Source organism: Pleurodeles waltl, chromosome 4_1 (assembly GCF_031143425.1).
Source record: "Pleurodeles waltl isolate 20211129_DDA chromosome 4_1, aPleWal1.hap1.20221129, whole genome shotgun sequence".
Lineage (NCBI taxonomy): Eukaryota > Metazoa > Chordata > Amphibia > Caudata > Salamandridae > Pleurodeles > Pleurodeles waltl.
This window is the reverse complement of record NC_090442.1, coordinates 999,961,820-999,988,883: the sequence shown is the minus strand read 5'-3', so window position 1 is coordinate 999,988,883 and position 27,064 is coordinate 999,961,820. Positions and strand designations below refer to the sequence as shown.

General features: G+C 48.2%; 1 protein-coding gene across 1 annotated transcript in view; it reads left to right on the top strand.

Moving 5' to 3' along the window:
- The window catches only part of PIK3CG (phosphatidylinositol-4,5-bisphosphate 3-kinase catalytic subunit gamma), a 271,650-nt gene that overhangs the window by 101,611 nt on the left and 142,975 nt on the right, over positions 1-27,064 (top strand). The window contains exon 4 of the mRNA XM_069229845.1: positions 13,816-14,041. Coding sequence (XP_069085946.1) covers positions 13,816-14,041 — 226 coding nt within the window. The remainder of the gene's footprint in view (positions 1-13,815; positions 14,042-27,064) is intronic.

The window sequence follows — 27,064 nt, the reverse complement described above, 5'->3', positions numbered from 1 at the left end:
GATGGCAGGGTGGATGTGTGAATGTTTGTTGTGGTGGTGTCTGCAGGTAGGGTGGATGTGCTGCATGTGTGGGTGTTGAAAGATTTGCTGAGTGCGCATGTGATGTATGGGGTCTGCTGTTGTGGTGATGGTAGGAATGAGTGCACTTGTGGCAGGATCTGGGAGTGATGATGTGTGTTGTAGTGTCTGTGAGGGGGTGGAGGTGGGGGAGTCCGTGTAGGGAGTGGATGTTTTTATGTCTGCATGTGTCTGTTGTGTGTGTGAATGACAGTGGTGTCTTTTGTGGTGCTTGTTTTTGTCCTTGTGAACTGTGTCTGTTGATGTGGTTGCATGTTGGTATGAAAGTGTGCCTTGGATGGGTGAGGGGAGAGGGCTGTGGGATTGGGAACAGGTAGTTGGAGGAGGGACGGAAGAAGAAGGGCTACTGGCTGCCATCAGGATCTCTGCAGGGCATCCAGGGCACCGTGAATGCCTTCCAGGTAGGCATGGGACTGCTGCATCTCTGATGCCAGTTCCTGGATGGCATTTACTATGGTTGACTGCCCCACAGAGATGGACCTCAGGAGGTCAATAGGCTCCATATTAAGGGCAGCAGGGCTGACTGGGGAAGAGGCAGAGGTGCCTGCGACAAAGGAGATGCCAACCCTCCTCGGTGAGCCGGGCACGGGCAACTAGGTGGGGAGCTACAGGGAGGGCAGTGCTGATAAGCGGTGTGGCGGACAAGGATGGTGCTGGGATGGTCCCAGATGGGTCTGCCACTGCCAAGGAGTGTCCATCGGAGGAGGAATACGAAGATGTTGTTGTTGATGCTTTCTCCTCTGTGGCACTCGCCTGTCCCTCTGTCCCACTGGTCCCCTCAGCTCTGCTGGTATCAGCCTCCTGGGTCCCGTGGGCTGCAGCTTCCCCACTCAGCGGTGCCCCTTCTCCTTCGCTTGATGATGCTGATGCACACAAAGGCAGAGGAGGAGAGGGAGGGTGGCAGAGAAAGACAGGGTGCAATGGGTCAGTACCAACACAACATTCACGCAGAGTAACAACATCATTATCTGCTGCTCTGCCATGGCAGGCCATGCCGTCACCTACACATGCTACAACAGTAGGACACCATGGGGGAAAATACAACAATGCTGATGTAAACTGCTGATGATGGAACAATAGCACTCATGTACTTCATGAGGGTTATACTAGTCACACCTGCCCACAGCCATGATGACTAACGCAAGCAGAATGAGTTACTTCCATCTGCTTGGCACATTCTCATGGTTGTTTATGGAGTCATATCCTGTACTCCTTACTCAAAAGAGTCCTGCATGGGTAGGTAGCATACCCACTAATCCATTGATGACTAGCACAATGACATCTGGGCCCACTGGGACTATCTACATACAGCATATGGCAGCTGATTCAGCATGCCCTAATTACCTCCGTCACAGTGGTAGGCTGATACTGATGGCAATGCCCTGACACCTCAGGTGTACTAATGCTGATGGTAGGAGCTGGGCTCTTAAACTTTGTTGAAGGTGACCACACAAATTCCAAATTGAAAGTAAATGCCCTCATAAGTCACTGTCTGCATGGTATGGGCACACATCTTTGAAACCAATCCTGCCAGGGTGGCTGATACTCATAGTCGATGTGCATCTACCAATGACCTACACTACACCTTCCCACTAGTAGTCAGCCCAAAGCATTACATTATCGAGGTGTGACTATGTACTTACCCCCTTGTGGCTGCTGTGCTGCCCTCAAGTGCACATCCACTTCAGGTTAGGCCACCGCCAAAATGCAGTCCATTAGGAGGGTCAGGGTCTGATGGGCAACATGGGCAACCCTCCCTCGTTTGGAGGACATCCCCAGCTGGGCTCTGCGGTCTTACGTGCCCAGTGTCTCAGGTCCTCCCACCGCTTTGTGCAGTGGGTGCTCTGCCGGCTATAAACCCCCAGGGTCCGCACTCACTTGGCAATGGGACACCAAATGCCCTTTTTCTGATGAGCGCTGACCTGCATGGGTGACACAGACATAATGACAAAGTCATGTAGAGTGGCATCACTGGAACAGCAGTGGACATCACACATCAGTCACATCTCATGACCACACTCATGTGTCATCACGCCACTAATGCTCAGCCCCCTTCACCCATCTCCATGCATCCGTCTGCCGCATCCCAACACCTTTCATCCTCACACACATCACTATCAGACAGGACAGTGACATAAGGCTCACCTGCTGCTCTGGTGCCCCATACAACTGTCCATACAATGGTAGGACCCCCATCCGCAATCTTCTCCAGCTCCTCCTGGGGTCCTATCTCCTGCAGCACTTGGTATATTGGTTGTCGGAGTCAGAACACAGCAGCGCACACAGTGAAGGTCTTGCATGAGTGTCAGGCGTCAAGTGAGCTATGCCACAATAAATGGTGGTCACGCCCACTGCGTACATGACCGTCACCACCAGCGGTGATCACCATTGGCCCCATTATCCCATAGGTAACAATGTTATCCAATGAGGAGTTGCTCAGCGGTTTAGACCACCTACCGCCATGACGACTAATGCCAGCGGAATGAGGTCACTTCCATCTGTCCTGTGCATGCAGGACAGGTGGCTGCCATTTTACACGTAATTAGTGATTAGTAGTTGAATTTTAGGTGTGCCATGGTTGAAACTGTGACTACTGCATAGATTGACTGTGTCCACACATTGAATTCATCACCTTTTGACTTCTCCTCTCTCCTATTCCCAGATATGGTGCAATGGTGATAATGAGACATGCCCCTGTGTACCAGCCCCTAGTCGACCTTGCTACCCTGGAAGAGACACACGTCATATAGACGTATCTACTGAACCGCCAGACCATTATGGAGCTGTGTACTGAGTTGGAGCCAGATCTGTTGCCTGCCATACGCCATCACTATGCCATCCCTCCCACAGTACAGGTGTTGTCAGTTTTCCACCTCCTTGCCTCAGGGTCATTTCAGATTACAGTTGGCTTTGCAGCAGAGATTTCATAGCTGATGTTCAAGGATGTACTGTGTGCTTCACTCAAACATCTATCCTGCTACATCTGGTTCCCCCAATGTGCGGATTTGGCCACTGTTAAAGCTGCATTCTAGGCTTTGGCACATGTCCCTCATGTGATAGGGGCCATATTGCCTTGGTTCCACCCAGGATAAATGAACAAGTGTACAGGAACCGGAAAAACCTTTATTTCATTAATGTCCAGATGGTGTATCTCGCTGACCAATATATCTCCCAGGTTACGGCCAAGTTCCCTGGTTATGTGCATGATTCATTCGTTCTGCGGAACAGCAACATCCGACAAATGATGGCACAACTACAGAGGGACTGGGCCTGGCTCATCGGTATGTATCCAATAGTATGTGTGCCCCTGTAATCTCACTTCTCTTCACAATCTGCCCTGTGTCTCCACCGGTATTGAGATGGGTTCACTCTTTGTGCACACAGGTGACTCTGGCTACCTTAACCTCCCATGGCTGCTGACACCTGTGAGATATCTGATTACAGATACTGAAAACTGTTTCAATGAGGCCCACGGCAGGATGAGGCGTGCCATCGAGAGGACCTTTGGGCTACTGAAGGCCAGATTCCTGTGTCTACATGTCTCCGGAGGTGCCCTACTCCACAAACCACTTAAGGTCTGCTAGATCTTATTGCCTGCTGCATGCTACACAGTCTTGCCCTGAGACGTCACATCCCATTGCTGGATGTAGAGGAGGTGGCAGCTGAACCAGTGGCTAATGAAGGGGACATAGTGAGTGATGAGGAGGAAGATGATGAGGATGCAGCTGACTAGAGCAGAGTTAAATCAACAATACGTCCCATGAGAAACAGGTATGTGTCAACTTTTTTGTATGTGACCTGTACTCCTGTCTGTCTTGTGACATATCTCCTCCTGGTGTCTGTCATCAAATCAAATCAAATCAAATCATTAACATTTATAAAGCGCGCTACTCACCCGTGCGGGTCTCAAGGCGCTAGGGGAAAAAGGGGGGTTATCGCTGCTCGAACAGCCAGGTCTTTAGGAGTCTCTGGAAAGCGGAGTGGTCCTGGGTGGTCCTGAGGCTGGTGGGGAGGGAGTTCCAGGTCTTGGCCGCCAGGAAGGAGAAAGATCTCCCACCCGCCGTGGAGCGGCGGATGCGAGGGACAGCAGCGAGTGCGAGGCCAGAGGAGCGGAGGAGGAGGGTGGGGACGTAGAAGCCGAGGCGTCTGTTGAGGTATTCCGGTCCCTTGTCGTGGAGGGCTTTGTGTGCGTGGGTGAGAAGTCGGAAGGTGATCCTTTTGCTGACTGGGAGCCAATGCAGGTGTCTCAGGTGTGCGGAGATGTGGCTGCTGCGGGGTATGTCGAGGATGAGGCGGGCCGAGGCGTTTTGAATGCGTTGCAGGCGATTTTGGAGTTTGGCTGTGGTCCCGGCGTAGAGGGTGTTGCCGTAGTCCAGGCGGCTCGTGACGAGGGCGTGGGTCACGGTTTTTCTGGTGTCGGCGGGGATCCAGCGGAAGATCTTGCGGAGCATGCGGAGGGTGAGGAAGCAGGCGGAGGACACGGCGTTGACTTGTGGAGTGGAGGTGTTGAGTGCAGCTCTCCCTCTGGGTGGGTTTGGGGGGAAACATATTGCCCATCAGAGGAGGTGTTACTGTTAAAATGTCAGTGCTATTTCCACTCTGCTGTTGTGTTGCATCACTTATGCAATTTATTGTGCACGTTCTATGTTCCCTGTACTGCTATGTCAACTGCAATTGTAATGCCAAACATAGTGGTGTCATCAGTATTGCTACTTATCCTCACAGTCCACAATGAGAAAATGTAAAACCTAACTGTTACTGACTGTGGAACATGCCTTTAGTTGAGTTTTGTCAGCTGTGAGGGAAGGACAATTGGGTATGGATGTCTACGAGATGTGGATCTGACATGGGCATATGGTTTGAGATTCCACCTGCCAAATCACACTAGGGATTTCGACATTGTACTGCATGTGTGAGTTGCCAACATTGACTCCTATTGTGCTAGTTGTCCCTATCTTGGTCTGTTTGCAGGACTTTCGTGTGGTGCAACTCTGGTTCCTGCCTTGCCTGTTGGTTCCCTTGACACATGTTTCCAGAATATGTTGGCTCTACTATCATCCTTGCTACATATTGCTCCCCCTTATGTCTATCTCACTGATTTTTGCAGGACAATGGGTTGACTGTAATGACATGTTTTACATCAGAAAATTGCACTTATTACAGTAAAGACACACTGTGATTCACAGGTGAAATGTGTGATGAGTGGTGTCATGGGGGGAGAAATCATCAGAGTAGCTGGCCCAGCTGTAGGTAGTCCAGGTCCACTATCCAAGGGGCCATAGGAAAATGGAGACATGACAGCAGACAGTCAACAGTGTGTGTCAGTGGCAGATAAGGGAGCATGTTCAGGAGAGGATCACTTCCTGGCAGTGGTCTTGGTCTTGGCATCAGGTCCTGCAGGATGACTGGATGGGCGTCCTCACTTGCGTGGGGGTTCCTCAGCTACAGGGGGAGGGGTGCTGTTGGTCTGTGGGTCCTCTGGCAGGGCCTCCATTCCCCTAGCTGCCGCAGAAGTGGAGGTCTCTGTTGGAATGTAGCTAGTAGAAGGGGCATGCTGGTGGGTAGAAAACGCATGCAGGATGGGGTCAGTTCCTTGAGCACCCCTGCAATGGAGGCCATGGTGGCATTGAGGCTCTGCCACTGCTGCATGGCCTCCTGGTGGTATTGCCTCTGCAGCCTCTGGTTCTCCTGCATGATTGCCAGGATCTGGCCCATAATGTTCTGTTAATGGTGGTATGCTCCCAGGACTTGGGAGATGGGTTCCTAGCCAGTCGTTTGCTGTGGGTGCCCCATCCCTTGGACCACAGGTGCCCTCCGACTGCCCCTGGCCCCCAGTGCCCTTGGCACAGTGTGTCCACTCCCAGTTGCACCAGGACCTTCATCAGCTTGGGTGTGTTGCCTTGACTCTGGTCCCTGGACTGTTGGGCACAATGCTGATTGACCTGTTTTTGGGATACAGGTTTGGGGATGAAGGGTTAGCTATGCTGTATTAGCCACATCGGTGAAGGACTCCAATGTGTCCAGGGTGGGGCTGGTGGTGGTGGACTCACCCGTTATCCCAGATGGGCCAGGCAAGTCATTAATATCCAGACATCCACTGGGGCCTTCATCCTCGTGACGGCTGCCTGTCTCTGGCATCTGCTGCCAGTTAGCAGTGGCAGCAGGACCTGTGGATGGAAAGGGAGAGAGTTACATTGTGGAGATGTACTTGTTCATATCATCGTCTGATGCATGGAGTAGCTTGACTTGTTTCCCAGTGATGACAGATGCAGCACTGCAGACATTGTTTGCGGGTGACGGTTTGTGCCTTTGTTTCCATTTTCATTAAGGGTTGAGGATAGTGGATAGCATTGCTGTCATTGCCATGTGTTGGAACGCAGTCAAAGCATCCAGTTGGTGTGGCACGTGCTATGGTTTTCCATGCAGGTGTTCCACTGTGAAGTGGGACTATGATCTTTTGATGTGTAGGGAGTGATGCATTGTGGGAGTTGTGGTGCTTGGCATTGTGATTGGTATCCATGCATTAGGGAGGGACTGGGTTGGGATAGTGGCAGTGGAGTGGGGTGGTATGCCGGGGAGGGGTGTTGGGCGATGCAGAAGTGTGAGATAGGGTGGATTAGGGAATGATAGGTGGTGGGGACGCATGCTGGACAGGAGTGGTTGGTGCCTGGGGAGTGTTGTTCACTTACCAGAGTCGAGTCCGCCGATAATTCCAGTCATGCCCTCAGGATGCATGTTGTCCATGAACTTCTCCTCCCACTATGTGAACTCAGGGGGAAGAGGTGGGGGCCCACCACCAGTCTTGTTGATGGCAATCTGGTGACGTGATGCCACGGAACACACATTCCCCCATAGGTCATTCCACCTCTTCCTGATGTCCTCCCTTGTGCGTGGATGGGTGTCCACTGAGTTAACCCTGTCAACGATCCTGTGCCATAACTTCATTTTTCTGGCTATCGAGGTTTGCTGGACCTGAGCTCAAAACAGTTTTGGTTCTACCCTGACAATTTCATCTACCATGACCCTCAACTCATCATCTGTGAAATGTGGGTGCTTCTGATGGGACATGGTGGTTGTGTTGTGGGTGTGTGTGTTGTGCTTGTAGACTACAGTGTAGGGTGCTTGGTGGGGTGAGGGTGTGTGGTTGTGTGTGCTGGTGGTATCTGGTGTTTGAGTGCAGTGGTGATAAATGTATTGTGTTGCTGGTGAAGTTGCGTGGTGTGTTATGCGTGGGAAGTCAGGTGTGGGGTATTCAGACTGTCCAATGGGGTGTTGAGTTCTGGTGGAGGTGATTTTTATACTGCGGCAATTCGCACCGCCAATGGTTTTCTGCCGTACAGTGACCACTGTGCTGATTTGTGGGTCGTAATATGGAGAGCTGGATGTTGTTGACTTGGTGGAGCTGGTGGTGGGAACATCTCTCTCTGACCCTCGGTTGGCCTGGCAGTTTCGGATTTGTGGCTGTATTTGGGCGGTCTTCAGTTTGTGACTCATTATACGGCGATCACTGTACCCCCATCAGTGGTGGTCTTTTGGCGGCCGCTAGCACGGCTGTCTTACCAAAAGCCCGCCAAACTCATAATGATGGCCTTGATGTTACCATGGCCCTACAGAGACAAGCCCCCAAATCTATTTAACTGTGGAAGACACTGATTTCCTATGGCACAACTAAATTATAGATTAAAAGAATAATTCTGCTATCTCAGGTTCGATGCCAACTTCAGAAATAATTATACAACTGTGTTTTGCTAAATTTATTAAAATCGCAATTCAAGTTGGATTGTTAATAAATATTTAGAAAAAGTGACATTTAGAAAATTATTTTCTCTCCTTGAAACTCCGTATGACTAACCCATATTAGCTTCCCAGCAGCTGTCAATTAAGTGCTTGACCCTAATGAGAAGTGAAATTCCTCTGAGGAGCTACATGGTAGAGCACTTTAATTGACAGGATGACCTAAATGGGCAGGGACGACTCCTCTGAGCTCTGTAGAATATGGAGGGTGGTAGCTGTTGTCATTCTTTTGGCTCAACAGTGTAATATTCTGCCTGAGAGATTTGTCTGCGGCTCATGGAAAATGTTTTTGGGCCCTTGAAAGGGATCAAACAGGACCAGATTTACGTGTATCCCCTGCATGGTTGCCAAGTGACTCTGCTTTGTCCTCCATACTTCTGTCTCCTATTTGGTGTGGGCCCAGGAATTGCTTCAAAATGACTTAGTGTTAGATGTACAGTGGTATTTTCCATAATACCCTCCCATATACACCATCTGGTCCAAGATGAATGTGGCTGAAGACTTCAACCATCTTCGCATTGCCCTAACACGTCATTTGGGACCTGTTTGCAGAAAAGCAAACAGGAGTTACTGAAAAAGTAGGTGGGTTACCCTGGGTACTTTTACCCCATTGGATAGGAAAGAGCCAGGAATCACTGCCACCCACTAGCTGACAGGCATAAATGTGGCACCGCAAGGCACCCTCTTTAGAACACTCTCTGGACCTGTGGAAGAGCAGAAAAAGGACTGCACCTGCAGTTTGAGAGCAGCGAGGGGACCTGAAGGGCTGAACCTACCCCCACGTATACCCTGGAAGAAGACATGGACTTCAAGGGTCAATAGGCAGGCCTCCTGTGGCTAGTGGGAGATAATAAACTGCAAGAGGCCTTTACCTTAAAGTGCCTAAATGACAAGTAGCCACTTGACCTAGACTGGAGCCTGCTGTTGACCTCTGCCTGACATCTTGGGAATCTCTAAATGCCTCCCTTATGGCCTTGAGAGCCTCAAACGTGTATGTCTGCGGTTGGTTGGGCACCAGAAGAAAGTTTGGGAACTTGAAAACCTTTCCTCCAGAACTTCAGTGGGATGACTGGAAAAAGTATCTGACCAGGCGTTCCACAGCATCAGAATTGATTTCAGCTTTGTCCCACTCAAAGATCCCTCACCTCTGAAAAAATTACTAATGGCCTCATTACGGGTTTGGTGGTCCCACTGCGGGACCGCCAAATTCACAGGGAGGATGCCACCGCCATGGTGGTGGCATCCCCTCCTGCCCTATTACAATGCTCCTGCTAGTCTGACTGGCGGGAACATTGCAATAGAGTGCTCTTGCTGGTAAAACCAGCAGAAACAGTGCTAGGAGATAGCACTTGGCTCCCTTAAAAGAGCTGAGTGCTATCTCGTAGCACAGAGGGGGCCGACAAGCATCCTCCAAATGTGCACTGTCTACAAAGCAGAGAGTGCGCATTCCGACGGTGCTGGCCAGGGGGGTCCTGTACTGCCCATGTCTTGGGCATGGGCAGTACAGGGGCCCCCCTGTGGTCCCCAGCACACCCTCACCACCAGCCTTTCCATGTCAGTGAAACTGCCATGAAAAGGCTGGCAGTAAAGGGAGTTGTAATCAGCCAGGTAGCGCTGATATCAGCGCCGCCATGGCTGTGTACAACTTTGACCGCCGTCATGACATCGGGAATGCTATTCCTGGCAGGGACAGCGGTCTCCTGGCGGGTCAATCCGCCAGGGTTGTAATTGGGCAGTTGGAGCACCGGGATGCAGCAGTCCGACCATCAATGCAAGTGTAGCAGTCCACGGACCGCCACACTCCTAAGGAGGCCCTAAGTCCCTTTCTGCGTGGAGGCTTTAAACTTTTTCAGTGAGAAATCTTTAACACTCCAGAGCTTCAGTAGGGCCAACCTGCTCCAGATATCCAGCCTTTGGTTCCACTGTGGCACCTGTAGTTTCAGCGGCAACCTAATTGTGGAGGATTTTCTTCTCCGAGTTGGGATTCGAGGGTTACAGGAATGACGATGTGGTGTTCCCTCACAGGGGATTACCAAGGATTCAAATTACCACAGTAATCAGAACATTTCACCTGATACCAACCATAATTCTCTGTTTTTCATTTTTATGCCTAGAATTCAAGAGGAGGGCAGGGAACAGAAAGTACCAAAATTGCAGTATTCAGTATTAAGCATTCTGCTTATTCCAAGTTATATCAGAGACAATGTTTCTGGCTGAACCGGAAATTGTTCTTGAGGCCCTGTAACCCTGTCTCAAGAGTTTTTCACCACTCTGTTGGCTTGATATGCTTTAAAATGGGCTATTTTGTGACAATGTTTGAAAACAAAATAATAGGAGAAAGAACATCAGCTCTCCTGTTAATTATTTATTAAATCCATCAAGTTTTCATGATTATTACTGATATAGCGTGCTTTATTATGAACCATCAGCCGCTAATTACCACAGCGTTCCTTGGGCACGGGATTATACTTCTGTAAATGTATACTTAAAAAATATTTTACTAATGTTAGTGATTTTATGGGCTATGAAAGCTGACATTTGTCACTAATTTTTCAGAGGGTTTCATTAGGGAGAACTTTCAACCCGAACCCATTGCCCCATGCTCAACACATTCTTCCATCGTAGGATTTTTAGTTGCACTATTTGAAATTAATTCTCTCACTCATTGTTTCTAGACGTATGACAAATATCATTGCCCCACATTCCAAATTGTTTGTTGATTAGACACACCTTGCTGTTAACCTTTGTGTTAAAATGCGCCTATCTTTATAAATGCATTTTCTTTGCGTGTAAAACGTGCATTCCAAGTCTTTTATTTTTTTCAATTCATGCTTATGAAATTTGCCATCTTAACATAAACTCGCTAGTCCAATAAAAGGGTATTAATGCCAATAATTCCTAAATAAAAGAGAGTGGAATCTTGGCACTCTATAGATCCAGCGGCAGCTGCTGCATATGTCAAGGAGGGGAGTGGGGGGCGGGCATGGGGGATGACGAACGATAGTGGAAACTTTTTGAAAAGAAAAGAAACCACTTACCTTGCGCCGCCCATCTCCCGTCGCCGTCTTCTGCTGCCTCGATCCTCTTCTGGTGTCCAAAGGCACAGGCTCCCCAGCAATCCTGGCACTGCTTACATGCTAAACATAGCATGTAAGCAGCGTCAGGATTGGTCTGTGCGGCAGTGACACAAGCCTAGGGTCTGTGCTGTTTCTCTAGCTCAGCTGTGTATACAGCCGGGTTGGAGAAACTTAAGTGCGTATGTGTGTTTGGCCGGCTTGAAACGGCCAGCCAAACACACTTGCACACTTAGTGCACTCTCCCACCTCCCCCTGGCCAGCCCCACCGCTCCCTGCACCTGCTGGCTGAACCAGCACATGAAAAATGGAAAATAAAATGATAGCAAGCTATCGTTTTATTTTTCATCTCCTGGTTTATCCAGGGGGGTGACGGTCCTCCGTCACTGCGGAGGAGCCGCCCCTGTATAGTGCTAGACTGCTTCAGGCAGACAGTTTAATATCCATATTAAGTTAATACTGACTATATCTGATGAAAAACACTGTGTTGTAGTTTTAGTTGAGAAAAAACTAGAGTACTGGAGTGAGAGAAGTCAGAAAAGCATTTGTAGAGACTGTGATCTGTGATGTGACTAATTTCTCCATGTATTTTACAGTACATCGCAGGGACTGGGCTAAATATGGTGTATGACCTTAATGTTAAAAGAATATTGAAAGACTCATTTTGTAATTACTGTTATTGTAAAGGTTGGACAGGGCTAACAAAGTGCAAAAAAGTATCTCGCAATGGCAATCAGATATCGGATGGTGTTACCGAAGTCCGCCTCAGGAGATATCTCCACTGTGTAATCCTCCAAACTGTGCCTGCTCAGCACCATAAACTCTAAACAAAATGTCTTGGAAGGTGATAGAGCGAACCGTAGTCATAATTTACCTGTGTTCGGACGCTCTTTAGGCCGATGAATCTTTTGACTAAGTGGGAACTCTCTGTACTCTTAATCGATCAGTCCCATCAAATCAATAATCAATAACGTACATAAGCAATACCTTGATCAACATAACACTTAACAATTAATCCAGAATACATTTCGGCGAACCCTGACCTTTCAGTCAGGAATAACCACACCAGTTTATTGCGAAGTTAGTGAATTTATTTCCCTATATTAACAAAGCTAGCACAATATATATGTGTCTCAACACCAAATGATAAACGTAAATGAACATTAATAGCTGTCCATAACGTCGAAACAAGTGTAATCTATGTAGCATTTGAATCACAAGGCATTCGATAATGGCAATACAAAGCACTAATACGATAATCTGTAATGAACTAATTGTATACATTTAGTCAGCATAACAAGATCTCAAATTGCATCGTGCAACATATGGAATCCTCATCTAACCTCAAATTAGCATCGGCATGTGGGACTTCATGCAAAAACAATTTAGCAACATAAATTTAGAAAACTCCTAGCTAGGGCCCTTATCAAAATCAGCAGTTGGTTACCTAAAAGGAACACAATGCAATTTTACAATTTCCTTTCATATTTACCAATTACGATCAGCATACAAGGAAGTCTTCGTCTCACGGGTACCGTTTCTCGATCAGCATGGAACGGGGCAAAGGGGCAGGGGTGGACGGGGCAATTGCCTCACGGCGGCAAAGTAAAACTACTACTTCATGCAAAGGGCATTTTAAAGTTAAAGTCTCTAGGGCAAGAATCATTAAAGTCTCTTTCTCTCGATTAGAGAAAGCATCAAAGTCTCTCAAAATGGCGTCGCAGCAAAGTGGGCCATAATAGCTACGAAATCTGCAAAATGGCGTAGTGTCCGGGTAATGGCCTAATTCCTTCTCGTGCACCTGGTTTTTATAGACAACAGTTCGAATCCAGTAGGGTCTCCATTGGAGGGTTCATAGGTTAGCTTCAAATTGTCCAATCAAAAACGACAGTTCTCAAGCTTTCACTTAAGCATACATTATCCTTGGAGATGGGTACGCAAGTTGCAACATTGTCTACCAATTAGCTCACTTTCAGAGCCTCCATTGTCCGCACCTGCAAGTCGACCTTGAAGTAAAGAGAAAATATGCCATGCTGGCACGAAACTTTAAGATAAGCATGTGAACAGTTTCTGTGGAAAAGTACAGCTTCAAGCAGAAATACACGTTTAATAGCACATTGGAAAAATACGAGTATCTAAACCGTGAGACCAGGCCACTAGGCCAAAGCCTCCGCTAAAGTAATGCTAAGCTAAAGCATTTCAAACAAGCAAAACGTAGCACACGTTTATGATTATGTCGGATTAGTGCAATTCTAATACACCACGTTATATAAAGCACGCGTATAAATGTTGGCAAACTACTCTGAGGGCACATTTTGTCCCCGTACAATCTTTATTAGTTCGGTTAATGTCACACATGATTATTTCACACTACGTTTATGCGTTAATAAATGTAAAACCTTCATTTTCTGCTTCATCAAAGGGACATCCCAGTGCAGTAACCAGTTTAGTGGACTATGATGATAGGAAATACCATAAAAAGACTTACAGGGCTGTTCAGAGCTGCCCGATTACTGAAAACCATAAACTGCATGCCTCAGTAACATGCTTTTTAATCCATCACACTTCTAATCGCTGTGTCCCCTAACACGATAACCAAACCTCAGTGGTCATTACTCACAACATGCAAACACTTCCCATATAGGATGAAAACAAAAACAACACACTTCCACGGTGTAGCATGCTACCCAATTAGGAAAGCACTTCAGCGCCCCACAGGAGGGCAGTAAGTGCTATATAAATTTTGTAATACAATAGAATAGAACAATAAACTGCACACTGGAAAGGGAGGAGCCTTATGAGACTGGGTGGAATGAAGCTGATATCACTGCATGCACTGATGGTGTTTCCGATTCTATTTTTTATTTAGAGTAAAAGAATTGGCCACTTCTTGTTTTGGTTTCTGAGAAGCGAGATTGCTCAATCCATGCACTATCAGCAGAGGTTTGCTGTAATCTTAGAAGCATATCTGAGAGGATGCGGAAAGGCTATGCTGCAAGACTTCACAAAGCAGGTTCAAGTTACCGAAATACTGCACAAAGTTACCATGGAGATTAAGTCTATCTCTGCCGAAAAGTATGACGTCACTTCGCAAGGTATGTATACGCTATGGTTTACTTCTGTATGTTTGCCAAAAGAGTAGAGTTTACCTAATTGAACGGGGTACAAATGTCATAGTCTATTAACTCTTTCAAATTAAATTTAATAAATTTCGTGAGGTGAGCAAATCTACTGATAACATGTGGATTTTAACATATACTCATTTTGGTGTCAAAACCAGTGCCTTAGAGATTAGGTCAGCTCAATACCAAGACACATTTTCTGCTCTTAACAGTGTGTTTTACTCAAGTGCTCTTGGTTGTATTTAAACTGCTGACTTCATGTCACCACAAACCGAAACAGACTTCGGTTCATGATGGGAACCTTGTACCGTTTGGAAAGTGACCCTGGGAACATTATGAACCAGTAAGGGCTAAGGGAATTTTGAATGGGAAGATGAAAAATGAAAATGTGGGAGAGAGTACTAACAATATTAGGGTGAGAGGTGAAAGATGTGTATTGGACCGAGTGGTACAGAAGGCCACAACAACAAAAATGTCGGATACAGGGGAAAGAAAGAAAAAAAGCAATAGAAATAGAGATTTTGAAAAAGTGTGACACAGAATATGTGGAAACCATAGAACAGCGGTCTTCAAACTTTTTAATGCCGCTCCCCCCAGTAGAACAAAAAAAACATTGGCCCCCACCCTGCAATTTTTTCCCAATTATTCTGTTAAATTGGTAATGTTTAAATATGTCCAGACTTATTTAAAAATTGCAGTTAAGTTATGTTATGACTGCATGTTTTAAAAATTCAGTCAAGCACACGATGCCAAACATACTATTCTGGTCAGGCAGGACTTACTAAGTGTAAAAGTATCCATAGTGTGATGATTGGGGACAGGGTTTTTTGAAGAGTATTGGGGGTCCCTTCCCCTTTGACACATACTCCTAACTTGGATATAAATAACAAAACATGTTAGTGATGATCCATTACAGAGCAGTTTGGTGCTGATCATTTTTTTTCAACTTAAAACAAAGCCTTGTTATCAGCATAATGCTTCTTTTGGCCAGAGCCTCGCCTCCCCACCATCATTTGAAGACTCTTGCCATAGAAAATAATGTAAAATAGATGGAGCAAATCATGTCTTGGGTAGCATGAGGATGGCCTAATCCGAAGGAGCCATTCAATGTTTCATGGGGGTTTGTGGGCCTTGTGTACTGAGTGACAAGTCCCGGGTAACTAATCTTCTTACACATGGTAGGTTTCAGGGTGATCCGTCAAGTAGAGGCCAAGAAAAAGGGAGGGGTCCCAAAATGCGTTTCCCCCATTAATTCTTCCATAGGAACTTTAGACACAGTTACAGCCCAAACAGCTGAACCAAATTTGGCAGAAAGCTAGATCTTGGTCCAGAAAGAGTTGCTTTGTATTTTTGTGTAAATCTGTTTACTAGTTTTGGAGAAATTAATGTTAAAAAATGTATATATCAAGCCACAGAGATGAAACTGAGATCTGATTGGCTGACACCACATCAACAAGGAAGTAGTGACAGCCATCTTAGGACTTGGTCCAGGGTCCTAATAAAAACATAAAAAAGAGATATTGGGCAGGGTAGGGATATCCTGACCCCCAGATCCTTGTGGTGCACTCAAAAACGTTTTTTTAAATGTTGCTGCAACCTCACAGAGGATCTGTGAATCCACAGCAAAAAGTTTAAAAAAAAGAAGCGCAACCTTCTGTGCTTCTTTGTAAAAAACCCTGTGGTGGGCCAGGGCCCAGGAGGAGGCAAGTTTTTTACGTGGGGGCACCCCATCCCCTGAAGCCCAAAGTATTTCTTAAGGGGAGGGTCACACAACCCCCTCCCCGAGCTGCTTTCAGCCCCAATGGCATATATGTATAAAAAAAGGAGAGGAGGGCCATATGGCTCCCCTCCCGCGCAGGCAAAAGGCCCTAGGGACCCCATTTCTCACAGCCACAATTAAAACCTAAAGGATAGGGACACGCTGACCTCTTCCCTATACTTTTAATGGCCCCTTTGACCACTTCTCACAGGGCTGGCTCAAATACAATGTTGGGGACAAAGTAGTTTCCCTGCCTGCACCTGTGGGAAACTTGTGTTTGCTTCCGTCTGGCTGGAGCATTTTTAAATAGGGAACACAACGTCTGCTCCAAGCAGACAGGAGCTTTAAAATTGCAGCCCACCAGCTGGGAGCAGATTTGAGACATGATTCCCTGCCTGCACTGATGTGGACAGGGAAACAGATCAACATTTTGCTTCCACCCAGGGGGAGCAGCGTAAATAGCTGTTCTCTGTGGGCTGGAGGAATGCTGGCTCTTGCACCATGCGGGAAGCCAGCTGGGGACAGGAGGATCCTGAGGCCCGCAAGTGGCACCCATTGTTGTGCCTGGTGTTTGCCTTGGGTGGGCACTGGGCCCCCACCTAATATTAGGACAGGCCCAAGGGATGCTGTCTTCAAGGCCAAAATAGGCTTGAGGTGGGGTCCACGTGGCTCCCTCCCCATTAAAAAAATATTCGGCAGTGAGGAATTGGGTTCCCCAGGACCTGATGAAGCCCATTATAATAATAACAGCCCTAGGGGATGGGGTCCTCTGGGCCTGTTAAGGCTCGAGTGGGAACGTAGCCCCCTCCCCTTTTAAAAAAGATACATCCCCCTCCCCTGTTATTAATTACTCAGCCTTGGGGAATGGGGTCCCAGCGGCCTAATAAGGCTCGGAGACGGATGCTGCATGTCTCCCATCCCCTTTCTTGTTATATTTGGCCATGGGGATGGGTCCCTGGGGCCCAAGAAGACTCGGGCAGGGCCACATGCCCCCTCCCCTGTTTAACTGTAGTTGGTCCTGGAGGATGCAGTCTCCAGGACTTAATAAGGTTTAGGGAAGGGAGCCATCTTGGCCTCCCACTCTTAATATATATGTTTTGGTCCCGGGGATGGGGTCTCCAGGGCCCTAAGGTGAACTCTACATGACATGGCAAAGGCTCAACCTCGTCGTGGATGGCGAAGGACGTACAAGGCTGGGATTTGTTGCCTGCATGGTGGTGTGCCGGCATGCATGGCTGAAGGCCCAGTGCTGCGGGGGATGGCTGCCTTTGGTGCTAAAATTGTTTGATTCATGGCTCCCTCGCCATGCACCGATAACTAACCTACATATTACATCTCTCATGTCGTCTTCTATGACATCATTTTTAATATCACTGCAACATTTGCAATGAAATTATTGATGAGCAAATTGTGCAGGGTGAGGGTGTGAGCTATAGTTACCTTAGGATACAAATTATAGTTACTTGAGATAACTATATAACTGGTGAATTTCTTTTGCGTTTAGAGTGTAAAATGTTACGTTGTTTCTGAACATTTCATCTACCTTTAACTTTAACATTACCATAATATTGTTTTTTTTTCCAGCGAATATATATATATAAATATATATATAAATAAATATATATACACTATATACACCTATATACACATATATATACATATAAATATATATATATTTGTTTCCTTCCAAATCAAACAACCACCGCACTCCAGGAATTGTATCTATAATATTTATTGTCACTCGTTAATTTCCAGTTCATCAAAGTGCCCATCCCGCCTTCGTTTCGGCCTTTTTTTGCCATGTAGTTTCTTTACTCAGTGTGCTAATTAAACGTGAAATCTTTCAACAAAACAACAAAACAATCAGTATTTTAAAACCAAAAATGATGGTGTAAATGAAAAGTCACCAGTTTTCATCAGTAAAAATGCTAGTGTTTTGCAAATGTATATTCATATTTCTCTATTGACTTATCAAATTCCTGATGGCATGTGTAGATTTCCTTGTGATGTTTCTCATAGTTCGCATAGTTGACTTGTTTATGCATGAAGCTCCAATGTTTTTACGTTATCGCCATTAATGGGCTCGGTGGCCTAATTTTAGTCTGTCCCCTGTTTCATTCATTTGCTTTCTTGAAACAGAGGGATGCCAGCATTCTGTCTGTTTACATCCTGTGTCACCCATATTGCATGACATTCCAAGATGTTTGCATTGTCTAATCAGTGGCCTCAGTGACCTAATTGTTTGTAGCTTTATCAATATGGTTTCTTGCATCAGAGGGATGCCAGCATCGTATCCACTACCATCTGAAAACACTCATGTTATGTTACTGTACATTTGATTCAACATTAAAGATATTTCTCATTATCAGTGATCACGTATGCTTCTTTCAGTTGTCACCCTAGTTTTCAGCTCTTCTTTGTCTGCTAATAGATGACGTTGCCATATTATTTTATAGATGTATATGCATTTCTCCATCGCTTTAAGCCTGAACGGTTGTTTGCTGTTGAGTCTGATTATATATTTAGATTCTAATTTTAAAAGTTGGTTGGTTCTGTTCCTCCACATTTCATTTTTCATTATTGTGTCAATACTGTAGTAGATTAATGATTTCCAACTGCTGGCATAGTATTTAACCTGGTGTCTGGCTACAGCATAAACAACTTCGTGGATAGGATGCTGACCTCCCTTTGATGCAAGAAACATGCTGGGAGGCCTGGAGGCCTGAGGACATACCCATGTCACCTTCAGGCACATTCCAACAATAGTCTTCTTCCTCTGGGTCACTCCTCTTTCCAGACTCAGTCGTATGACTTCTCCTTGTCGGACGCACAACTCCTGTGAGGCAAGCTGTTCCATCTGACCTTTCAGCTGGGAGGTCTCACGCAGAACCATGCCTTTATTAAGTAAAATGCACTTGCTTGTGCTGGTGTCCCCTCACTTCTGGAAGAAAGGCTATCAGCGATACCAGCTCTGGATCATATCCCTATATCAGCATTGACTGAGTTCATCTCTAGGCATAGTTGTGCCTTCACAGCTGCTCACTTACCCACCACCTTTTTACGGTGCTGTGTCAGCATGAAGTAGATTCAGGGAGTACACTTTAATTGCAGCATTCATTAAAATATTAAGAAATCTGCTATAGAAACATTGGGGCTGAGGGGGCGTGGCTACACAGGCCAAGAAGGCGGGCGCATAATTCGGCGGCTCCGAAGGGGCCTACCAATAATCCGACAAATCGAGCACAACCTCGGGGCCACCGACGAAGGTACCGCGAGCAGAGCCCGTCGGAACTGACGGCAGGCGGCGGTGCCTGGTTCCCGGACCCCGAAACAATCCCGAGCGGGGGCGGCCCTGACGCGGCCCGGGGCGTGGTGCGGGAGCCGGGGGCTTGAGTGGTGGAGCCTGCCCTGCTGCGGTCAGTCTGGACTGCGGGATGTGACAGAAGGAGCAGCGGCGACTCCGAACTCGGAGACCCCTACTGCTGGAGGCACAGGCTGGCTGCTCTGAACCCCAAGGGAGCTGCAGACCTGCCCGCTCCGGTGGAGTGGGGGGGAGAACGCGAGGTGACCACCACGCGGCATTCCCGGAGGGATGACGTTGCAGGCCGGAGCCTGGCCGTGCGGACGGCACCGGGCCCAGGGGCCTTGGATTCGGCCTCGGCAGCGGAGTGAAGAGTGCCGGGGACTGTTCCGGTCTCCTGGGTGCCGTGGGGGTGCCGCGGCCAGGCATGGCGGAACGCCCATCTACTCGTGGCGCCGCTTGCGGGGTCGGACACCTCGTGGACCCGGTGTGGGGGGCTGCTGCCGCCAGCTGCGCTGGGCTGCCAGGGGCTCTGTGGCCACCGGCGGTGCCCTGAAGAGTGTCTGAACCCAATAGCAGACAAGCCAGAGGAGCCCCTGGAGGCAGTGTGAGGCCGACTGGCCCTGTGAACTTGGGGGGGTGGCGCGGCCCCTGATTCATGCCCCGCGGCGCTGAGTGGGGCCCCGTGCTGATTCATAACTGGCCTTGGAGGATGGGTGTAGCCAGGCCCAGGCAATCTTGCAAAAGCGCAACGGGCACACAAAGAATCTGCTACTCCACAACGAGCGAAGGAATGGGCCACTAATGGACCAGGGCACTGGCACTCAGACATAGTAGCTTAGGCTGGGCACACTCGGGTCTGGGACGGCGGGTGTATGCGGTGTAGCAGTAAAGGGCCGCAAGCCACATTGGAAACCCTGGTATAAAGCCCATCCAGAGCCGATGACCTCCAGGAACCGACACGGGGGTAAAGCTATGGATCGCACGATATCTGCCGACCGCAGTGGGGGGGACCTGTGAGACCTCATGCAGTCTAAAGTCCAGGACACCCTGGACAAAATTTTGGGTGCAATCGAGGACACAAAAGCAACTCTACAGCATGACATTAACCAGGTCGCAGTGGAAGTAGGCCTCCTACGGGCGGACCACCAAAAGCTGACGGACAGAGTTAAGGAGGCGGAGGTCGCCCTAGCGGATCTCACACCGAGACAAAAGGACCTAGCGGCCACAGTGATGAATCTAACAGATAGAGTGACGCAGCTGGAACAAAGGGCAGAGGATGAGGAGGGGAGAAATCGAAGGAACAATGTATGAGTGGTAGGCCTCCCGGAAGGTGTGGAAGGCACGAATATGGTGGAATTCCCTGAGGAGTGGTTGCATACAGTTGTAGCACTGGGACGACTGACACCATTCTTCACACTCGAACGAGCACATTGAGTACCCTCAAGACCTCTAGCACCTGGGAGGCCACCCCGAGTGGTGGTAGCCAGGTTACTCCACTACAAGGACAGAGATATCCTGCTCCAGAGGGCTAGAGAGGCGGGTCCCTTCAGAGTGGCGAATGGAGAGGTGACTTTCTTCCCGGATTTTACTATCCAAATTAAAAGAGCTTAGTTTTTGGCAGTGAAAAGGGCCCTTAGGGACGAAGGGATTCAGTAATCGCTTCTCTTCCCGGCGAGACTGAGAGTGATCGTGGAGGACAAGACCACATTCTTCCAGAACCCTGAGGAGGCATGGGAGTGGCTGGAGGCCCGCGGAGGACAGAGAAGAGAGGACAGCACGCAAGACCGGGCAACGCTGAGCATGGGTCTCGTGGGGGCCCAAGGAGGCAGCGGAACCGGGCCCGCCCCCGTGCCGAACCAACACGGACCCAAAAGGAGTTGGGAAATAACGAGGCCCTGGAGGCGGCGGCCTCCATGGGTAGAGAGGCATCCCCACTGGAAAGTAATGGGGGAGACTCGGATGGCACAACCGTCTCATCGGTGGAGGGCTCCGGCTGCTCCGGGCTGCCCCCGAGGGTGACTCCACAGACGGCGGATGAACTGGGATAACTGTACCCATAAACTGGTCCTGAGTTGAGGTGCACTGTGTGGATAGTAGGCCCCGAAGGCATGGACCCACCCCCCTACTGCCTTCTGGTCCATTCAGTTAGACTGGCGAGAACTATATTTACTCGGCTGACAAAGTTGCACTGTTGCACTGTTTATTTGGGCAGCCTACTGTTGGAGAGGCGCCCTGGGGATGGGGAGTTGGGTTTTCCAATTTTGAATTTTGATGGTGCTTTGGGGTTGTGGATTGTTTATATGAGGCACATGAATATGGACAGAGGGGAGTGGGAGGCCAAGGGAGGCGGTGTGGCCCGCAATTTTCTTGATATATCTATATGACAGACTATAGTTTCCTAACTTGGAACATACAGGGGATTGGGTCACCAGCTAAAAGACACAGAATATTGTCCCACCTAAAGAGGAGAGGCATACATGTAGCAATGCTGCAGACCCATTTGGCAAGTGAGGTAGAGAAACTGAGGCGTAGATGGAGAGGGCAGGTGTTTGCTACTAATTATTCCGCTTACGCTAGAGGAGCACTGGTCTTGGTTCGTGCGGGAGTCCCCTTCGAGGTAGTATCTACTGACATAGATCAGGAGGGCAGGTTCGTGATAGTGGAGGGGAAACTTCATGGAGTTCCAAATGTTTTGGGTAGTATTTACGCCCCTAACCAGGATCGGATCCCCTTCCCACAGCGTTTATCGAGCCACCTTACTTGCCAGCAGCATGGAGAGTTGTTACTTGGGGGAGACTTTAATAGTATACTGGATATAGACCTGGACCGCTCTACTCCACTGCTGCCAGGAGCAGTAACGCATAAAGTAGCTAAAAAACTGAGAGAGTGGGTGCACGCCTGGGGCTTGATTGACATTTGTCGCGAGCAGCACCCCGACGACAAGGACTACTCATATTACTCAGGCCTTCACCGGGTACATACCAGGATAGACAGGGTGGTATGCTCAGCCAACCTAGCACAGGGAATGACCCATTCCGAATACTTGGGGCGCACCTTATCCGATCACAGTCCCCTATTGCTCACCTGGAGGGTGACTGAAGACAGACCCTCCCATACCGCTGTTGAGATTGTCCCCAGCTGCACGGGAGGACCAGGCATACAGAGATGCGCTCCGCTTATATCTGACAGACCACATTAATATTAATAAGGGATCTGCCTCCTCCAGATATATGGAGTGGGAAACTCTTAACGTAGCAACGAGAGGTTACAGTATAGGACAGATGACCGGGATAAGACGCACACTGGAACGGGAGCTGATTAGACTAGAGGGGGAAAAGAGAGGGAGCAGTGGGGCGCCAGAACAGGAGGAGTATGAGCAAGCAAGGAGATCCCACTCTCAGGTGGAAGAACAGCTCCGATGCCATTGTATGCAGAGATACTTAGCCTCGGTGCAAGCCGAGGAGGGCAGGTCTGGTAAGATGCTGGCCTGGTTGGTGAGGACGGGAGGGGATGGGGCGTCCATTGTGAGCGTACGTGATATGAAAGGGGAGCACAGATTCAGGCCGGGCCCCATAAATGACACTTTTAAAGATTACTATACCTTCCTGTATAGGAGTACGGACAAAATCGGGACAGACTGCCTAGATAGTTTTCTGCACCCGCTCCCACTGCCTACCCTGACGCACGAGGAAAGGGATGGGCTGGGGGGGCCTGTGACAGTAGAGGAGGTACAGGAAGCCATTTCGCAGCTAGCTCCAGGGAAGACACCCGGTATGGACGGTCTCCCAATGGACTTTTACAAGAAATAGGCGGCGCTGTTAGCTCCCCAGCTGGTGGAAGTTTATGCAGAGGCATTACACCATGGCCTGTTACCAGACTCGCTTAGGGAGGCCCTAGTGGTCCCCCTGCCCAAGCTGAAATCGGGTGAGGCATCCGTCACCGATTTTCATCCCCTATCAATGTTGAACAGTGATTTCAAAATTCTCAGCAAGATCCTGGCCAATCGCTTGCTTCAACATATACCCACATTAGTACACACAGACCAAAATGGGTTTGTCCCGAACTGCAGTACCTCGCTGAATCTCAGACGCCTCTTTGCCATCTTACAAATGCCAAGGGCGGAGAGACCCCCATCGGGGATGTTACTTGCAATAGATTTTGAGAAAGCCTTTGACTCGGTTCGATGGGACTACTTGAGGACAGTGATACTTAGGATGGGCCTGGGGGAAGGATGGGTAAGATGGGTGGACCTGCTGTATGCAACCCCACTAGCGACAGTGAGGATGGGTAGGACGATCTCAGAGCCCTACCCCATATACAGGGGCACCAGGCAGGGATGCCCGTTGTCACCATTACTATTCGCCCTGGCTATTGAGCCTCTGGCGGCCCAGCTACGGACAGATGGCGTGGGTAGGGGAGTGGAGTGGGGACAGACTGAACACATTATTTCACTCTATGCCGACGATATTCTAATCTATCTCAGAGATGGGGAGTCTGGGCTTCCCTGGGCCCTGCAAACTCTAGACTATTTCGGAGGTCTTTCGGGACTACACCTCAATAGGGGCAAGGCATTTGTCTTCCCAATGACGGCGGGATGTGACCGCCCCTCCTCGTGCCCAGGGGACGTGGTATGGGCACCGCACACTTTTAAGTACCTGGGTATACAGGTGTTCCATGATATGAAGGACCTCCGTGATGGGAACGTTGGTAGAGCGCTCTGCTCCCTCCGGACGTCTGTTGGGTTCTGGCAGTCACTGAAACTATCTATAATGGCCAGAATATCATTGTCTAAAATGATTATGTTACCTCGCCTCCTATATTACTTCGCTAATCTGCCAGTGCTGATCCCCTCGTCGTGGTTCCAAGAGTTGAATATACTGCTCAGGGACCTTGTATGGGATGGAGGTTGAAGGCTCACATCGCTCTCGATTCTCTGTAGGCCGACCCTTGAGGGAGGACTTGGTGCACCAGATTTTAAATTATATTACCTGGCGTGCCAATTACAGTGGACCTCCATGTGGTTTGCAGGAAGAGGTCGCCTGGATAGATGTACTGCCAATGGCGAGAAGAATAGCGATTGGATCATAGCACAAATGATAAATTGGAGGGTGGAACCCCAGGAAAAAAGTGCAATGACGAAAATAGCCTTAGCCTTTTGGAAGAGATGCTCGCGACGGGTGGGAGTGGGCCTGGCTTACTCCCCTGTCTTACCATTATCGGTACTAACGTTAGATACGGTGGAAGGGAACCTGACGGGCACCGGACTGGGAGTATGGACGAAGGCGGGGTGGAGACAATTGGAGGCCTCCTTCGTGATGGGGTGCTGAGACCCTTCGCTGACCTGATGGACAGCAGCGGGGTTCCGCGTGGACAGTTCCTTTTATATCAGAGGTTGATGCACATTTTAAGGGAACATTGGGGCACGTGAATGCGGAGCCCGCCACACACTGGGTCTTGCACCTCCTGCTAACATCAGGAGAAGATACTCATTTAATCACTAAACTGTACAGAGCTCAAACTGAAGGCAAATTAGACCCACTACAGCCCAAGAGGGAGAGTTGGGAAGGGACCTGTCGGACACGGAATGGCGGAAAGTACTAGCATACCTACGGGTGGTCTCGAGGAACACGTGCCTACGATACATCCAATACAATTATATCCACAGAACGTACCTCACTCCATATCGCTTGACTCTTATGTATGGAGGTGTCCCTAAGGTGTGCCCCAAATGCGATGACTTAGATGCTGATTTCGACCACATGGTATGGTGCTGCCCTGAACTCCAGCGGGGCTGGGGGGCGGTGATGATCGACTTGAAGGGCCTGTTAGGCATGGAAATGACCTTGGCTCCGACTGTGTGTCTATTGGGTCTGAAAGAGGGATTAGCAATTGGGAAGGTAAATGAACGCTTTCTGGATTTAGCCCTAGTGCTATTCAGGATGTTAATCGCTTTGGGCTGGAGGTCACCCAGATGCCCTTCCTTGACTGAATGGAAATGAGGTCCTGAAGGGTGAGGAGGCACGGGGCCTGCGGCAGACACCCATTGCCCCGGAGTGGGAGGAAGTGTTGACGAAATGGGATCGCATGGTGAGAGGTGGGGCCGATACTGTGGAGGCGACGGAATGACATACAAGATAAGGAATGGAGACAGCAGAGGTGAGGAGGCACATTGTATATCATAATGAGGTGCATGGAAGGGAACAGAACCAATATTAAGTGAGAATGAGGTAGTTGGCTACTGGTCTGGGATGTAGATCTTTGAGGATTCTGAACAGGGAGGGGTGGGAGAGTGGTAAAGTATCGAACTGAGTGACCTCTGACACACAAACGAATTGACGGAGGTTGAGCGAGGGACCAGACCCCTCCTTGGTATAGATACACTGAGGCATCCCCTAGCAACTAAAATTTACCCGCCCCCAAGTGCACCATCATGTAAATATGTTGTTTAGAGTTTGGTAAAGACTGTATGTTGGTAGGTGAATGATAATATGGTATATGACAGAAGTGATTATGTAAGTGCAGCACCAACAAGTACAATACCGGGGACATACAAAAGCGAAGTAATGATATAGTAACAATGTGATGTAAATGTTAGATTGAAGAATATATCCAGGAGTTGTAATCACTGATGCCCAAGGATACGGTGAGAGTCTGTCAATGCCATACATTGATCTGAACCCGTACAACAGCAAAACGTTAATAAAAACAATTTAAAAAAGAAACATTGGGTCTTATTTTGGATGAGTTTGGCAGGCTGTACTCCATTCTGCTGAGGCAGTCTTGGGGTGTACTCCTCTGCCCTGACTGACTACAACATATTTAGAGACCTCTGTCTACCTGGCAGAAGTCTCTGCCTTCATAGGAGCCACCACCAGTGAGGGTCCGCTGAAGGTACGGAACCTGTGCTTTGCAGGTGACATGTTCAGTTCCCAGCACATCATTTTTATTTTCTTTTTCAAAAGTAAACTCCAAACCAGGAATTCATTTTGAATAACAAAAGTTGTTGACATCCTGAGATTTCATTTCCAACTTATGGGGGGCATTTTAATGTTTCTGTTCAGGTGCACCAGGCTTTACCTGGCAGTCTCAAACAGGAAAAATGACAGTGGAGTATCTGCCCTCAATAGGTCAGATTGTCTAGCTTTCGTAGTACGACAGCCTAATATCAGATGGGCCATCAGTCAGTGTTTTCAGAAGTCAGCAGAGACTCAGCTGGTGGCAATATAGCAGCCCCCTTTCTCGAAATAAAGCAGATTGACCGAGGTTTAAGCAGACAGGTTCCTCCATCACAAAAGTGGTGGAGGACTCTGGCCATCAAACTTTAAACATGGCCCTCAAGGTCCATTTGAACCAACATTATCAAAGGTACATAAACATTTGCCTTGTGGATATTTTCAAAATTGGATCGATGTCTTGTGTGTTTTAAAAAGTGGATCTCCAAAAACTTTGCAATATTTTTTATCACCTCCTATAAAGATCACAGTGCCAACACAAATGCTTCTTTTTCTTCTTTATTCTTCAGCTCAGAAGTATACATCCAACCCTGGCAGTTCTTATGAACAACTGCCTGCCTTACAATCTAGTCACAACATTCCAGTTCCCTCTAAGTTTCTAGGCAGCCAACAGAGCTTATCCTTCAATAGAATACAACATATCTCCCCTTCTTACAAATAACAAAACTATGTACAAATTAAAGAAAATAAAAAAAAAGGTAACAAAAGAAAACACATAAATGCAACTACTCTGTATAATAATCCTTCATATATTCTGGTTTCTTGATCACTCTCTGTGACCTTCTCACCCCTTTTGACTCCTCCGCACCACAGCTACCCCCGACATGCTTCTTCCACTCTGCTACTTCCATATCACCACATCTGACAACATCAGCCATATTCCATCTTTTACAATCGCTTAAAACCACACTATAACGATT